Raw genomic sequence first — 17437 nt, forward strand, 5'->3', positions numbered from 1 at the left:
AATTTATGGTTAGTCAAAATAATTGCCTGCACATACAAGAACGAAATGATCTGCAAAATTGTGCACGAGGCGTTTTCAAAGTACCTGTGTATATATATATCTTAATTTGTATATGTTTTAGATTTCGAAGATAACATTAATGAGTTATCATGGCTTTCAAAAGAAGGAAGGGGAAATTGGGAAATAACCTTTGCTGAGTCTATTTTGAAGCCTTTGTTTGAGGTAAATGATGTACCATTCTGATTATGGAACTAAACCTATGGTTACAAAACCTCATCTAACTTTTGTCAGTTAAAATAATATGTTTTTTTTTTCATGAGTTCATGTGCTAATGCATCAGGAGTAATTTTATGGTAGTGAAGTCTGTTAGTGGTGTGTCTTTGTTTTCAACTAAAATCAGTGTTTCGAATTTGATACGTAGATCGTATCTGAAGTTTTACTTTTCGCTTATTGATCGATTATATGATTTCACTGTATTGTAAAAGATGAGCTATAGCTGTTATATCAGTCAATGTTTTGTTTACAGAATAGCCAATCTGTACTAGCTGAAATGAAAATTAGGCTTCAAGGTATTGTAATAAATTTGCTATTTAATACTTCTGCCAGTGTGTTTTGTAGAGGAGGTCTGAAGTATAAGTGATATTCATAAAAAATATTAATTGGTGTGACGCAGTATGTAAACAAAAATAGCTTAACAATAATCATTGAGGTGATGTTGCTCTACAATAAGATGTACAGCATAAATGCAACTGTGTCCTGCATGACGCGTTACAATTAAAGTGGCTTCTTTGCATTGATTATAATTGCACGATTTTCAATCAGTACTTTTACAGTATAGTTATCCGTTGTATATGTACAGAAATTGATTGCAGGTTCTAATGCCTTGCTACGTATGGTTGCGGAAGCGGAAGAAACAGAAAGAAGTATGGCAGTATTAGAAAATCTTGAAGAAGAGAGTAAACTTTGGAATTACAGGGCACCGATTACACTGCAAAGTTTGACCAAAGAGTTTGAACGAAAAGCATTAATGGAGAAACAAAACGTTAATCATCAGTTCCTCCGAGTATTCCTTTCAGATGTATGTACTACGAAGCTTTAAATGTGTATCTATGAGCTATTGAAAATTGATATGTAAATTTTGTAGATTAGAGTAGAAACATATATTTGACTGGATAAAAAGCGAAGTTTATTCTGTTAGTTACGTCAAAGCTTACCAAACGGCATGTAATCAAAATGCTGTAAACTAACTTTTATTCATCCATTGTTAAATTTACTGCGCAGGTCACCATTCTTCAAGCAATTCGATTCATTCCAAACATACTAAAGCTTCACAGGGCATTGATGAATCGTTACTGCTACAAGCTCTACCGAACGGAGGCAACAAGTATTACAGTTGGCAAGCTACGAGAAGGTACACGTTGCATTAGTTTAATTATTGGTGATGTTCGGATTTCACAGGAATAAGGTTACGTTCTTTTTGACAATAAATATTTGAGATGTAAAAATGTAGAACATTACAATCATTATACATTTGTCTTAATATGCAAGTGAATAGACTTGAAAAAAAACTAATAATTTACGGGTAATTTTAGTTGAATGTGAAAATGAAAATGATTTTCTTTTATTAAGAAATTGTTAAGGTTTCTAGAGAGACGGGCTCATCTTATAGAGAAAACAGAAAACAAATGCCGAACACCAAAACCGTTGCTTCATGAAAACATAGTGTCTCCCAAGATTACTTCGGAAATTAGAAACGTATGTACACCAGTTTGAGGCATTTGATTTTGCTCGTAACAAAATCCAAGATGGAATCAATCGTGAGAATACAATGATTGTTAAGTATATCGTTAGTGCTGAAGATGATTTAAAAAATTAAAATCTTGTGTCTGAATCGACTGGAACCAAATCTGATAATTATATAAACCTGTCTATAAAGATTACCCTTGGGAGTTTTTATTGGGAGGTTGTCTTTATTCACAGGTTCAAATAGACTGTAAATGTTAAAATGGGAAACAAAATATGTGGTCTTTAGAGCCAGGTGGTCTCTGTTCAGAGGTGGTCTTTAACACAGGTGTGATTGTATGTTAATTGCAGTAAATGAAATAAGTTGCAAACCATTTTATGAACACAGTCGCTAAAAGAAGTCAGTCACTCAATGATTTACAACAAATTAAATCTGAAACATGTAAGGATCAGTTCCAAAATCGTACAGATAATAAAAAAGGATAGCTTCTCGATGAACTTAATACCAAATCCTCAGTTAGACATATTGCCAACGAATTTTCTTTACATTTTATACAAATAACCAGATTGGTAAATGTCTCTTTGAGACAATGTAAATTTCCGTCAGAATGGAAACAGGCAATTGTTAGACCTATTTGGGAAAACGTCGGTATTAAGTTATAGTCCAGTGAGTAACTTGCAATTTCTCGCTACGTTAATTGAGACAGCTGTCCTCTTTAAATTTGAAATTCATGTTAAAGATAATGATCTCCTTTCGTAGTACAAATCTGTTTATGGGCGTTTTTCATTCATGTGGGTCAATTAATTGCTAAGACTGGCATATGACTTGCTTGACGGACATGAAGTGTCGACTCTAGTCGGAATTGATCATAGTATAGCCTTTGACACTGTATACGATAATATATTTCTTGATGTACACAGAAGTCAGTATGGTGTCTGTAACAAGGCACTAAATTAGGAGACCACGCAGCTAACGTGTGAGTGTAAGTTCAACGCAGTTGTTTGTGCCCTTGGCTCTATATCTTACGTATGCAGGAAAACTTTATGAAGGTATTCCGTCATGTATCTCAGTGTATGGGTTTGTGGATGATATATTATAAATAAACGTCCCAAAACGGCATTATTTGAATTATATGCGACTGAAGAACTTGAAACATGCGCAATGACGATTAAGGGCTGGATGTTCGAGAGCAGACTTATAAGCTGTATTAATGTTGGCAGTATGGCACAGCTGAATTAATGTTGTACCAAGTAGATTAACATTGCTAATGAAAAATATCAGATCTGAAAGAAGTATAAAATATTTGATGAAACAAATGCTGTATTGAACGACTTAAGGGTTAAGAGTATTCGTTAGTATCAAACAGAGGATGCTACAAAAAATACTTGTTTGGTCACTAGTTATTTGGCATGTGCATATTTGAACCATGGTATAGCATAGAGCGAAATAATAAAATGCAATATATTCAAAATATGTGTGCAAAATTTGTTTTAAACAGTTGGAAATTTGACAGTTGAAGGCCCTTTTCAACCTCCATTGCTAACCTATCAATATACAGATTTAAAACTACTCCCTTTCATCTTTCATCTGATGGAAAACCTTCAGTTTATTTGATTGAGCTTTTATCTTAATAATTGTCCCAGTAGACTAGGTTTTAGGTCATCAGATGCAATGTTGTTCAAATCAACAAAAAATAGTCTTTTATTGACAAACGTTTTTGTTCTATAGGTCTTTATTAGACTAGACAGTCTTAATCCTTGGATGGTTTTAGAAGAATCTAAAAACATTTTATTTTACAGTTTTAAACCTTGTTTAAGGACACATTATGCTTTATTTTTATGCTTTTCCGTTCATGTAAATTTTGATTAATGTTCTCTTTTATGTAATATGGATTTATTGTACTTTGTTATTATCAAGATGTATTTCCATGGGACTTTGTACAACAAAATTGAATATATACTTTTTTAAAATCAGTAGGTTTTGAATCAAATGCATATTAACACTTATTTTTTGAAGTTTTGAATGTGTAGAATGACGTATTACGAGCAGTCCGTTTAGATTTAACAGATGCTATTATTATTATATGTAGTGATTTACTTCGAGTACAGACATAACATCGCAGCCTCTTCCTCTGTAATAATCAACATTAAAAAAGGCAAAAAAGAGTTAATGAGGTTTCCCTTATGATAGATTACATAATATTTTATAATATATTAAAAACTATCAGGGTTTTAAGTAAACAAAATCTAAAAGCGTTTTGCCGAGTTCTTGCTACGGCAGATATCTGAAATAGTTCTTAATTGGACCGTCCCATTACTACATCAGTGAGTAGCCGACTCTCAGGCCTTTCAGGTCTTTGGCCTTTGAATATGGTGTACCCAAATACGTTTTTATTAGGCATTTCATCAACCGAACATGCATATAAAACATATCATTCAAGGAAAATTTCATATTAATGTCTAATGAAACGTTTCTCTGGTGAAAAACGTTCCTGACACAGAGCCTTATATGTTGTATTTCAGATCGAATTGCAGCTGATGAAACAGACAGACTTATAGATGACACCATTAAGGCATGGGATATTATTCGGAAAGAATTAAAGGGTCATGGTAATAAAATATACTGCATTTACTCATTAGAATAATACATATATGATTGTTCACGCAAAAGCACGAGAAAAATATTTCTATTAAGCTATTAATAAAAACAACGAACTGAGTGAATGAGTGAACACTCGAGGATTTTGTCTTAACGACAATTAGGGTTTTTTAATCCAAAATGTTCATAAATATACATGAATAATTATTTTTTTCTGGAAAATAGTTCTTACAACAGAGGATCGAAGACTGGCAGTGCCAAGGGAAATAAGTGATGTTCGTATAACAGACACGTCGCCGATATCTATCCTATTACCGTCAACTGAGGGCCAAAGCCTTTGCACATACGCAATGTTGGATTTGCTTGTCCGCCATCAAAATGCCATTTTAGAAAAGTACAAAATGATATACGGACAGTAAGTAAAATGAAATTAATGCAATAATTCAGTCGTCCTGTATTTCAAGTACAATTGTCGGTCTGCAAACCATATTTAGAGATAGTACCTAAAATTTTAGATTATGAAAAAAAAACAATTAAAAAAGTAATGCTGTTCACTGATATGTAACATTTAAGACTGAATATAATACTTAAGTTTTGATTTGATCATTTTGAAGGATATTAATTAAGATTTTCTGAAACTTCTTATTTGATTTTCATGTAGCTGCTCTTGCAGATAGTCCTACCTATCAAGTCACTGATAAATATTTAATCCCCAATTATACCTGGATTATTGCGAGAAGAACTTATCTGAATGCAAAAAAAAAGTTGTCAAATACACGATTATTGTGTGACGTCAGAAAATGTTTTAAGTCTGATAAAATAAATTCAGATCCACTATTTAAGCTGAAACTTTGAAAAAATGTTATTTGTACCATATCACACATCATATATAAAAACAAGAAAAAGCTTCAGTATTTACCATGAAAATTGACATTAGAATGAAATGACTGATCATTAAGTTTTTAACCATACATTCACTTCGTTATTCCTATTAACCTGTGTCATGCAGGTGTACGGGTAATTGCAGGATAGGATTAATATCTGTGCCATTGATTGATCTGTAGTGCTATGTCTTCCATATACATGTAGCTTAATATACTTTGAATCTTGTAATTACGTCATTTAAAGATCGTATTCAGGTTTGTGTAGAATATTTTCAATTGTATCAAATAGTCCAAAAGATATTTACTGATGTTCGGGTATTTAAGATATGTTTGTTTGTTATTCCGATATCTACTAACTTGCTGAATTATGAATGTTTTAGCAAAGGGAAAATGTTATCTGTCCTTCCGAGGGATTTAACAGTAGCGCATGTTATGAGTTTTGATCCGCAGTACGATATCCAGCCACTTATATTGGCAAATTGTACATTGCACATGGAAAATGTCACAGTTGAATACGACTTTGGAGGGATAGAACGACAACTGATTGATAGATTTGTTTCAACGAAATCAATGATTACGTTACAAAAATACCTGAAGGTAGTACTTATTTACACTTGATTATGATATAAAAATGTTGAAATCTAACATTCAATGTTGACTGTTAAGGTGGATCGATACCTTATTCGTCAAATATGACATTCCCTCCGATTTTGATGAAACTTTGTCCAACTGTAGCACAAGGGTTCTAAACTATTTTTCCGTCGTCTTGGCAACAATGCATTATCAGTGATGACGTCACGAACGTCACAACGTAGGGCGCCAAAATGTCGAAATACTGCCGTTTTGAGTCCTCTAAAATGCCTAATTATGATTTAAAATCAGCGGAACTGCACATTTTGAAACTTTATTTAATTTATATTAGGACTAGCTGTTTGTAAGTGGTATCGCACCATATTACAACGGACATTTATCATTTGATCAAGCAAACCATGTTCCTTCTGATATAAAATTTTTGACAAAAAATCGGCAGATATACGCGAAAATGACATCTTTAAAAATCTACAGACCCATTAAAAGTCTGAATTTCGGCACAAGTGATCAATTTGCAAATGAAATGTCAAATAAAAAAGGGAACTTTACGTTTTCAGTTTTTCACAATATTGTGTTGAAGACAAACTGTCCTTTTGATTTTTGGACGTACAACTCAACGTTTTGACGTTAGATGCCATGTACGTACATTGCGCTATAGCAATTTGCTATCTATACATGTGTTTGTTCTTCGTTCTACGAGGAGATAACATAATAAACATAATAAGCAAATATAACTAAAGGTAAATCAATTGTAAACTTTGATATCGTATCGTGCATAGTTGATAAAAGTAGGTGAATGTTATAAGGACAGTTCTGGAATTAATTGTATGGGTGGGTCGGAAGGCAATTTTTGAAGAAAAAAAATATATAAAAAAACACCACCCATACCTTTTTTATTTTCCTCCAACCCCACTCCCCATGATTTTTTATTTTCCTCCACCCCACTACCTATAATTATGAACTTTCTACTAACCCCACCACCTACAATTACTAAATGTACAAAAATCGAAACATAGAGAGTCTGTGGAATTTACCGTTTTCCCTTTCTCAAAAACGTCTAAGAGTCACCAAATTATAACGCCAAAGCGTAATTGTCTTTAAGCATTTGGTCATTACCGAAGGGACATCATGGAAGTCATATGCTATTTTCCCGCCAAAGTACAAAGAAGAAACGTCTGCTTCCCTATCTGTCACGAAGACCCGACATTTACGCTTATTCAAGCCGAATTAGTTTGACGTTTACATCTTCCGAACAGTGTACGAAAATGTATATAGTGATTTAAAATTTAGTACAGTTTCTACAGAAATATGGTACATGTATTGACAGAATCATGTTGTGTCATTAAAACATGCATGTATCATGCCTTCTTGCCCTGACGCCGACAAGACTTGTGATTTATTTGAACAGTCATGATTTATGGAAATTCAGTCATCCGTTTTTAAAAAAATTATTTCACACTTTACATGTTTTAGTAAACTTCTTTTAAAGGCATTGACCTCTAGATCCAAGACAACAAAAAAGATAGAAGATAGATATAAAAATTTATTGCTCTATTTCTTAAGGGTTTAAAACTTCTTTCCTGATTTGGTAGTTTAAGACAGATTAGGAATAAACAATCGTGTTCTAATGGTCAAAACATGACTGAACTTCAAGCGAAAATCTGGAGGCCAGTGCCTTTAAATGTCTAAACGTGAAAGTATCTTGTGATTTTTTTGTCTACATACTGTTTAATCTATAATGGAAATAATGTAAGACTGGTTATATTTAGGAAAAGGTGTGAAATATTTTGCATGTCACATTTTTTTTACTTCAGCGTAATATAGGTTTTTAAAAGGTTTTCTTTTACGATGCTGGCTTTGTTATTAACACTTCTAACTGCAAAAATGCACTTATTTATGATAGGTCTGTCTATTATTTACATTAATCTGGGGGCAAAATATTATTGGAAACTAACAGAAGGTAAGTTCATATTGCAAATCAGATAATCATGCAGATATTTTAAAGAAACCGATGTTCGCGATTTTTTACAGTTTAACTTTGCAGAGATGCATAAGCGATTTAACTGAAAAAATATAGTTCAAAGCTACGTATTAGAAGAGAAAACATGTGCGTAACTCTGTAGTAAATATAATTGTAGGCAACATTAGTGACTTTACATAATTATAAACGAGAATGACTGCTAAGTTAGTAAGTAGCGACTTGTAGTTAAAAAAGAAGGAAAATGTCCTTGCGTGAAACCCAGATAGCTGGTAGTGCGTCAATATTAGGAAGACTGATGCATAATAATTTCCCAAAGTTGTTGGTTCATGAATACAGATGAAATGGACCTAAGATATAATGCAAACGTCCAAAGCGCAACGATGCAAACAATAATCAACGTCGATAAAACGTTTACGACCAAAAATCGGAAGGACAGTTTGTCTTCAAACAATATTGTGAAAAACTGAAAACGTAAAGTTCCCTTTTTTATTTGACATTCCATTTGCAAACTGATCACTTGTGCTGAAAATGAGACTTTTAATGGGCTTGTAGTTTTTTAAAGATATTTGCCGATTTTTTTTTTGTCAAAATTTTATATCAGAAGGAAGTGGGTTACTCAATAAAATTATAAATGTCCGTTCTAATGTGATGCGATACCACTTAAAACACACTAGTCCACATGTAAATAAGTTAAAGTATGATATTGTGAAATTTCGCTTATTTTAAATCTTGATTAGATATTTTAGAAGACCTATTACGTCGGATTTTGGGCATTTTGGTGCCCTACGTTGCGACGTTCGTGACGTCATCACTGATTATCTATTGTTGCCAAGACGACTGAAAAACAAAAAAGGAACCATAGCGCTATAGTTGGACCAAGTTTCATCAAAATTGGAAGAAATGTCATATTTGACGAATAAGGTATCGACCCACCTTAAGTGAATCGTTATGTAAATATCAAAACAAACACATGTTATTGCCCGCCACTTTTCCGTAATATAAACGTAACAGATTAAACTGATTAATAAGAATTATTTTAACTTTTGACTATTCGGTTTAATAACAACTCCGTAAATGCGGGTAGAGGAGTATACAAAATCTTGCCCATCGGCCCCAATCTGTCCGATACATTTATATTTGGTGCACTGAAACTGTAACTTTCAAAAATAAAAACCACAGTCTTATACTTTAAACAAGAGCTGTCGGAGAACAACAACGCTCGACATATCAAAAGCATTATCACTTAAAAAGTTAAATGATTGAGAAAGAAACAAACAAACATAAACAGGTACAAAAGTACACAAGGGGTAATAAGTTTAAAAAGTAAAAAATTCACCTATTGCAATGCTTAGTGAGACAACAGATCCGATCATTCCAAACAAAACATCCTCAGTCAAAACAGTGGAAGAACTTTGTTAAAAACTAAGAGAGATTTCTGAAACCTGTGTTATGCATATCAGCTCATATGGTGCTCAAGTGTATCAAGTTTAATTCCATTCCGACAAGTGGTTAGTGTGATACAAGCTTACATCCATAAAAGCTCACATCCATAAACTTTACCAAAACTTGCTTTGTCGAAACAAGAGAATAACTAGATGAAAGAAAATTAGAGTTTTGAAATCTCAGCGGTGTATGTCAGGTCATCACAGCGAACTAGTATGTGAAGTTTCGATCCATTCACGCTGGCGATTTCTTAGATGCAGGGAGTTAGGGATCCTGAAGTTTCAATCCATTCCCACTATCGGTTACCGAGATAGCAGCTCCAATCTTAAACTGAACAAAACATTTTCTGAGTCGAACAAGGTAATACCGATAAAACCTATGGATGCTCGCCGAAATAAGTTTATTGCATATTCATAGCACAAAAACGGAATTCATCAAATAGGCACATACCTTAGTACCTTAGTCTTAGTAGTGAAGCTTCCACAGAAGTTTCTTAAAACTCAAGGAAGTAGTTGTTAAAGCGTGCACAAGATATGTGCATCTTATCTCGGGCGAGAAGTTTCCTATGAAGTTTCGCAGAATATCAGGGTATAATCCGGATAAAGATGGCACTAGATTACTAAGTCTGAATAATCGAAGGCTAATAACTCAGTGAAAACATTATCCGACCGAAAACGAGAAGATATTATGCGCATATCCTATTAAGATTGTAGCTTCTTATCTAGTTTCGCGGAATTCCAGCGGGTTATTACTGAAGAATACTCCGGACAAGGAATGGTGTTTTAGTATACTAAATTAATGTTAAAAAATCGAAGGGCAATAACTCAATTAAGAAATTATCGGACTGGAATGTGAAGTTCTTCTTGAGAATAATGCTTCCTATAAAGTTTGGCTGGCTTCCAACTTATGGATGTTAAGAAATACTTCGGACAACGATGGTTGACTAATGTTGAATAATCAAAAGGCATTAACTCGGCGAAAAATCATCTGACCAAAAATAAAGAAAAGGCATGCACATTTCCTCTTGGGAGTGGAGATTCCTATGAAGTTTCGACAAATTCCAGCGAGTGGTTGCTGAGGAAGACTCTGGACAAGAAATGGTACTATGGTGGGCTTAGGTTGAATAATCAAAGGGAAATAACTGCGTTATTATCATTCTACCGGAACTTGAAGATAATATGCGCATCTCCTATTCATATGACGTTTCACTGAATTCTTGCCAAGTGTAGCTGAGGAATACTGCGGACAAGAAATGGAGCTAAATTATAAAAATGTTGAATAATCAAAGGGAATGACTCAGTGAAAAATCGTCTGACAGAGACTTGAAGACAATTATGCGCATATCCTCTTTGAAGTGAAGCTTCCTATGGAGTTTTGCTACATTACAGCTAGTGGATGCTGAAAAATATTCCGGACAAGAATTTTGGAACGGACGGACGTACAGATGGACGGACGGACGTTCTTAGAAACAGACATTTATCGGGTATGTCTTTTGTTACAAAGTACCCAAACAAGCGACAGAAAATAACCAGTAAGCAGTACGGAATGAATACAATTTACCGTTACCTATTGTCTTTGGTATCTCGTTTGCTCAGACGGCTGGAGCGGCGACTATATGGGTCTCCATTCGTGGAGCATACAAATAGGCATTATGTTGTAAAATAGAATTATGAAACTTATGCAGTGAATGTCATATCATCACAGTGGACAAGTGTACCTTCCCAATAGTGGTTACTGAAAACATGTTGTCATACAAAACTTAACCAAATCGGGACGCCGGTATTGACTGCAAATGGAAGAATGCAATAGCTATTGACGGCCCATGTTTTAAGACACGAACTTCATCATAATAATCAACATGCCTTCAGCTAGAACGGCGATCTTTTTTTTCTTTAGTTGTTTTGTTTCTGTAGAAGTTTTAACTTTTATTTAATGGTAATATTTTGCGGTTGAATGGTGAGATTTGCTGACCTATTTCGAATAGGGAAGCGATTTATATATAACTGGGATTATGTGAAGGATTTTAGTTGTCTGATAACTAGTGTCCGTTCTCACTTTGTAGTTATGTCTTCTTTTGTGATGAGTATTAGGAGAGCAGTCTGTATAAATGACATCGGCATTTAATTGCAGGTTGACCTAATGGTGTACAGAACAGACATGAAAGACGCAGAATCCTTGGAAAAAATAGAAGCACTGATTCCTCAGGTAGATATATGTTACTTCGGTCCGCACGTTTTCATGTCATGGAGAACAATATTATTGTACAAATGTATAAGGTAACTGCTTTGAATAGCTGCAACATTTTTGAACAGAAGGTTCAGAAATTCTGGGGAAACAGAAATGAAACAAAAAAAAAACAAAACAATATGCTGTTTTCTGTTTTTTATATCGTAGATTATTGTATTGTCACAGTACTAAGAAAAAGTCAATAATATTTGCGTGACTCTGCTGAGATAAAAAACACCAGTTAGGCCAGTTGATCCATGCAAACAATGTAACATATAGCCAAGCGGTCGATAAATCTATTTTGATCATACGCATATCGACTTGTAAATGGATTTCTTAGAATACTTCGTATATCTACTTATGTTGAAATTTCAGTCTGCAGTAAATTCGAAATACTGCATGTAGTTTTATAAATATTAACCTAACACATTGTATTACCTTAAACACTGCATTGATCGTTGTAACATGGTAGAATTTTATTATAGGAAGAACTTGATGGAAGATATGCGACACAGATATGCTCTGAAATTGTTGACATTCCATCCTTGTGTCAGATACTCGAAGCGTTGGATATCACAATAAGTTTCTTGAACATTACTGGTGGAAATGCAACTAGATATTTGAATGAATATATGGAAAAGACATTAGAAATGAACAGCAGTGCTGTACTGACACAAAAGGTAGTAACAAAAACAACAACGTAGATTTTATATTTGCAAAACTATATTTTTTTGCATTTACTTATTACATTTCTCACGAATGCACTAAATTGGTATTCAAAAAGAAAAAATGTTGAAGATAGGCTGGTATTGTATAATCACCCCTTGGATATGGTGCCTGCTCTTTAGCTCACCTGTCACGAAGTGACAAGGTGAGCTATTGTGACCCCTTGATGTCCGTCGGGCGTCGTGCGTCGTCCATCGTCGTCAACAATTTCTAAAAAAAATCTTCTTCTTGAAAACCACTGGGCAGAATTACACCAAACTTTACAGGAATTATCCTTGGGTGCCCCCCCCCCTTTCAAAATTGTTCAAAGAATTGAATTACATGCAGAACTCTGGTTGTCATGGCGACTGAAATGAAAAACTTTAAATATTTTCTTGTCCAAAACCACACAGCCTAGGGCTTTGATATCTCATGTGTAGCATCATATAGTGGTTCTCTACCAAAATTGTTCAAATGATCCCCCCTAGGGTCAAATATGGCCCCGCCCGGGAGTCACATGGTTTATATAGACTTGTATAGGGAAAACTTTGAAAATCTTCTTGTACAAAACCACATGTCCTAGGGCTTTGATATGTGGTGTGTAGCATCATCTAGTGGTCCTCTACCAAGGTTGTTCAAATTATCCCCCTAGGGTCAAATATGACCCCGCCCCGGGGGTCCCAAGTTTTACATAGACTTATATAGGAAAAAAAGTTTAAAAATCTTCTTGTCTGAAACCACAACACTTAGACCTTTGATATTTGGTTTGTAGCTTTGTCTTATGGTCCTCAAATAAAATTGTTTAAATTGTACCCCTTGGGTGTAAAGAGGCCCTGCCCTGCGGGTCCCAAGTTTTATATAGACTTATATAGGAAAAAGCTTTAAAAATCTTCTTGTCTGAAACCATACGACCTAGAATTTTGATATTTGGTATGATGCATTGTCTAGTAGTCCACTGCCAAAATTGTTCAAATTATGCCCCTGGGGTTAAAAGAGGCCCCGCCCTGGGGTCACTTATTTATTATTGAGTTATATAGGAAAATACTTAAAAAATCATCTGATCCTATTTCCAAGACTGTTTAATTATAATTACCTGATGACCCCAAGTAATATGATGTCACTTGACTGTGACCTTGACCTACTGACCTACTTTCTTGTTTTTTAAAATACAGCCTTGAAATTTTGATGACATACACAGTTTTGCACACAAATCGTAAAACTGAATTTCGTTGACCATGAATGTGACCTACTGACATTCTTAATATCTTATCATCAGTTTGACATTTGAAACATGTAGCTCATATTACTCAGGTGAGCGATCCAGGGTCATCATGACCCTCTTGTTAATTTTGTCTTTTGGCAGGTTCTGAGGTATGCAGGCCCAATAACCTCAGATCCCCTTTCCCAATTCCAGTTTGTTTAGTTTAGGACATACCCATTAGATTAACTGGGGACCATACGCCACTTTCATGGAATTTTCAACCAGTATCATTGAAGGTTCCATGTGCATCGCCGTATGAACGCATCTGTGGATGTCTCTAAATTGTTTTTGATACTTGTAACAAGTGTAACTGTTGAGATCTGTTTAACCCGGGGCTAGAGGGCGTGGACGTTATCATGCATGTCAACTACCGTCCAACAACAGGCTTAATCAAACCGAGCCTTCAACATTTTCATTTTTGTCGTGTTGAGCGACCTGTGGAGTTTCTACTTTTTATTCGCCCTTATTTTAAAAAATTGACGTATTACGTGATGGTGCGTGTGACTGCTGTCTGTCTGTCTGTATGTCTGTCCGTGTCCGGAGCATAACTTCACAACCATTAAAGATATTGCCTTTGGCATATTGGCAAATGGCGATGAGACGATGTGCAGAGCACTTGAACAGGCTCTGTAGATCAAAGGTCAAGGTCACAAAGTGAGCTCAAATGTCAAAACTGTCCATCATATTTCGTGTCCGGAGGATAACTTATTAACCATTCAAGGTGTTGATTTCTAACTTGGCATGCAAGTAGGTAATGTTAAGACGATGTGCAGAGAACATAAACCTTGTCTGTAGGTCAAAGGTCAAGGTCACAAAATAAGCTCAAAGGTCAAAACTGTCTGTCATATTTCGTGTCAGGAGCATAACGTATTAACCATTCAAGATATTGACTTCAAACTTGGCATGTAGGTAGGTAGCGATGAGACGATGTGAAGAGAACATGAACCTGGCCTGTAGGTTTAAGGTCAAGGTCACAATTTGGTCTCAAATGTTTAATCTGTCCGTCATATTAATGTCCGGAGCATAACTTATTAACCATTCTAGGGATAAACTTCAAAATTGGAATCTAGGTAGGTGGTGATGAGACAATGTGCAGAGTGCATGAACTAGGGTGGCAGGTCAAAGGTAAATGTCAAATCTGCCCATCATTTTTGTGTCCAGAGCATAACTACAATTTTTAAAGGTATTGACTTGAAACTTGGAATATAGCCATTACAACACTCCCCCCTCCCCCCACGCCCCATTAACTTCCGCCCGTCCCCTAAAAACACACACACATAAAAAAACTATTTAGTGTCTTGCCCTTTAGTATCCTGTCACCACCACTGAACACACGCTCTGCTTTACTCCCACTCCTTCCCCCCGCCGCAAACCTCTCACCAAAACAAAACTTTAAATTTTGATTTTTCTTTAAATTTTGTTTCCGTTCTCCTCTGATATTATTCTCCGGGCATATATTGTCCCGCGTGGCGGAGCTCTTGTTCTGTTTTACATCCTTACAGCGTTAGAGGTTATCTGAATGCCTACTGAAAACGGCAGAACTGGAAAAATGTTGTAATATAAAGATTTACAAGTTTTGGGTTGTTTGCTTTAGACTTGGTCAATTTATTCCGAAAATTAAACACTACTAAACGTTTCTGAAATTGAAACTATGAATATTATTGTATCTGATCTCCCGCATATGCCCAATTTTCAGATACAACAAATATGCCAACTCAGGCATATAAAGTCTTTATGGATGAACATATCTTTCAAAAAGTCTATGTTGATGGTTGCAGATGGAAAAACATCAAAGGTGAGACTCTAATATAATACATGTAAATGATACGTAAGGTGTTGAAATTTTGAAGTTTGATATTTCGCACACAAACGTAACACTTCTTCCGACGTTTTAAACGACACTTAGTCTTACTGTCATTGCCTCTGACGTTTTAAGCTACAGTAACGGACAATAAATCGGATCTTTCAGATTCGTTATGATAATGAATGTGATTATAAACCATACAAGGCTTAATTCGTGTTAAATTTATAAGAATCCACTCAAAGTCAGTTTTATTTGTATAATATTGAACAGATAAGATCCATTTGTCCATAATGTTTAGCCGTGTAGTTGTATTTTTAGGTCTCTGTCCTACCTTTAAACTTAACATTATTCGGCATTTTTGTATTGTAGGATGTGTTTGAAATTGTCCCTGATGTATTTCACGTTCCTCTTCCGGACGATCAGTATGAGGGATGTCATCAATTTCTGCATGACTCCAAAGACGACGACCTGGATAGTTTATTGGAAGTACTGTTTAAGTATCTCGTACTTCATTTGACAAGGAGAGAAAGAGAAAATGATACAGAGTTTCCGTATGTATTTACATGTTTTAGGCTCATAATTATCTATTCATTTGTGTATCAAACTAATAATTAAATATATATCCCCATTCTACTAACTGCGAATATAGCAAAAAGAAATGAAAATGTTTATGATAACGTTTTAAATACAATACAGTTACCATCGCTATTCGAAACAGAGTTTTGCTACTTACATTTATCGCATCATTTATTCAAATTTTAAAGCAAACGTTTCTTTAGGTTAAAGTCATGCCTCGAGGAAGTTTCTGATCAGTGTACATACCCTTCATTGCTGGAGACGTTGCAGTCGAAACACAGTGCCAAGCTTTGGACCACTGCATCGCAGATACTACTAGAAAGAAAGGATGGAAAACAGTTTAACTGAAAAGCCACAACAAACATTACATTTGTCACTCGTAAGATGTGTGATTTCCACAAGGAAACAGTATCATTATTTCTATATATATCATACTTCCGTCAGAGAATATTTAACGTTGTGTTGCTTTTACAAAAGTTTGACAGGTTAGTAGTAATAATTGGTTTAGTGTTGTCAAAGTGAAATACATGCATAATGTCTCGAATGATTGATTATCTGTTATTAATTCCTGTTCCTGTATGATATCTACGTCCTTGCTTGCATGCATTCATGTTGATGAATATTGAAGTATATCTTCTTTAAAATAATTGCTTTATATATACATGTATATTTAATATATCTTATGATGTCGTAGTGTTTTATTTGATATATTACTGAGCACATCCCTTTATTCACACACAAAATTCACACAAAACGTATATTGTTCGTAAAACATTTTATTGCTGTGTGTATTTTGACAATTTTATTAGTGTGCCTTATTCACAAGTTTGCTTTAGTAAAAATGAATACAGTAAAACTGTGATGTAAACCGGACCTTGACTGGATCAAGTAAAAAGTCCGATTTCAGAGGATTTCTGTTATAATATAATTATAGTGTTTTTAAACAGAGTTATGTGAGGTGGTTTATTAACATGTATTTTGTTTACGGTCTTGTAGTATTCTTTTTAATGTGCATGAAATATTTATGTTATATACCACATAGTATGACTGTTTAAATGAACAAATTGAATGCACATTGATCTAAAACTGAATGAAAAAAGGCCTGAATTTGACTATTATTACTATATATTATCCATTAGAATAAGTGTGGAATATCTCGAATGTTTGATTATATATTATTTTAATCCTGTATGATATCTACTTTCTTGCATGTATTCCTGTTGTTTATGCAAAATATGTCTTGTAAAAAAATTTTCCCTACATATACATGTACAATGTATATTATATCTTTTGATGTTGTAGTGTTTTATTTGATATATTACTGATATGCTATTTACGTGAAATTCAGCGGCACATCCTTTTATTCACTACATATACAGTAACAAAACGTATATTGCTCGTAAAACTTGTTCTCTTAATAATTTATTTTTCTATGAACATTGAGAATTGTATTGATGTGCATTATTCACATGTTTGCTTTGGTAAAAATGAATACAGTAAAATTGATGTAAACTGGACTTTGACTGGACCAAGTAAAAAGTCCGGTTTCAGAGTATTTCTATTATTATTAGACGGTTTCAGACAGTGCTATTTGGGGTTGTTTATTCACACATTTTATGTGTAA

At 34.5% G+C, this 17437-nt stretch overlaps 1 protein-coding gene across 1 annotated transcript in view; it reads left to right on the forward strand.

Annotated features, from left to right (window-relative positions):
• LOC128552479 (E3 ubiquitin-protein ligase rnf213-alpha-like) overlaps positions 1 to 17431 on the forward strand; it is a gene marked incomplete at its 5' end in the record, with an annotated part of 75085 nt that extends 57654 nt beyond the window's left edge. Inside the window, 12 exon segments of the mRNA XM_053533520.1 lie at positions 122 to 222; positions 527 to 569; positions 873 to 1078; positions 1282 to 1411; positions 4267 to 4353; positions 4568 to 4757; positions 5607 to 5823; positions 11372 to 11446; positions 11953 to 12147; positions 15130 to 15228; positions 15607 to 15788; positions 16017 to 17431. Of these exon segments, the coding sequence (XP_053389495.1) occupies positions 122 to 222; positions 527 to 569; positions 873 to 1078; positions 1282 to 1411; positions 4267 to 4353; positions 4568 to 4757; positions 5607 to 5823; positions 11372 to 11446; positions 11953 to 12147; positions 15130 to 15228; positions 15607 to 15788; positions 16017 to 16161 (1670 nt within the window).
• Between the last annotated feature and the right edge of the window lie 6 nt (positions 17432 to 17437).

Source organism: Mercenaria mercenaria, unplaced genomic scaffold, assembly GCF_021730395.1.
Source record: "Mercenaria mercenaria strain notata unplaced genomic scaffold, MADL_Memer_1 contig_2834, whole genome shotgun sequence".
In the NCBI taxonomy this organism is placed as follows: Eukaryota; Metazoa; Mollusca; class Bivalvia; order Venerida; family Veneridae; genus Mercenaria; species Mercenaria mercenaria.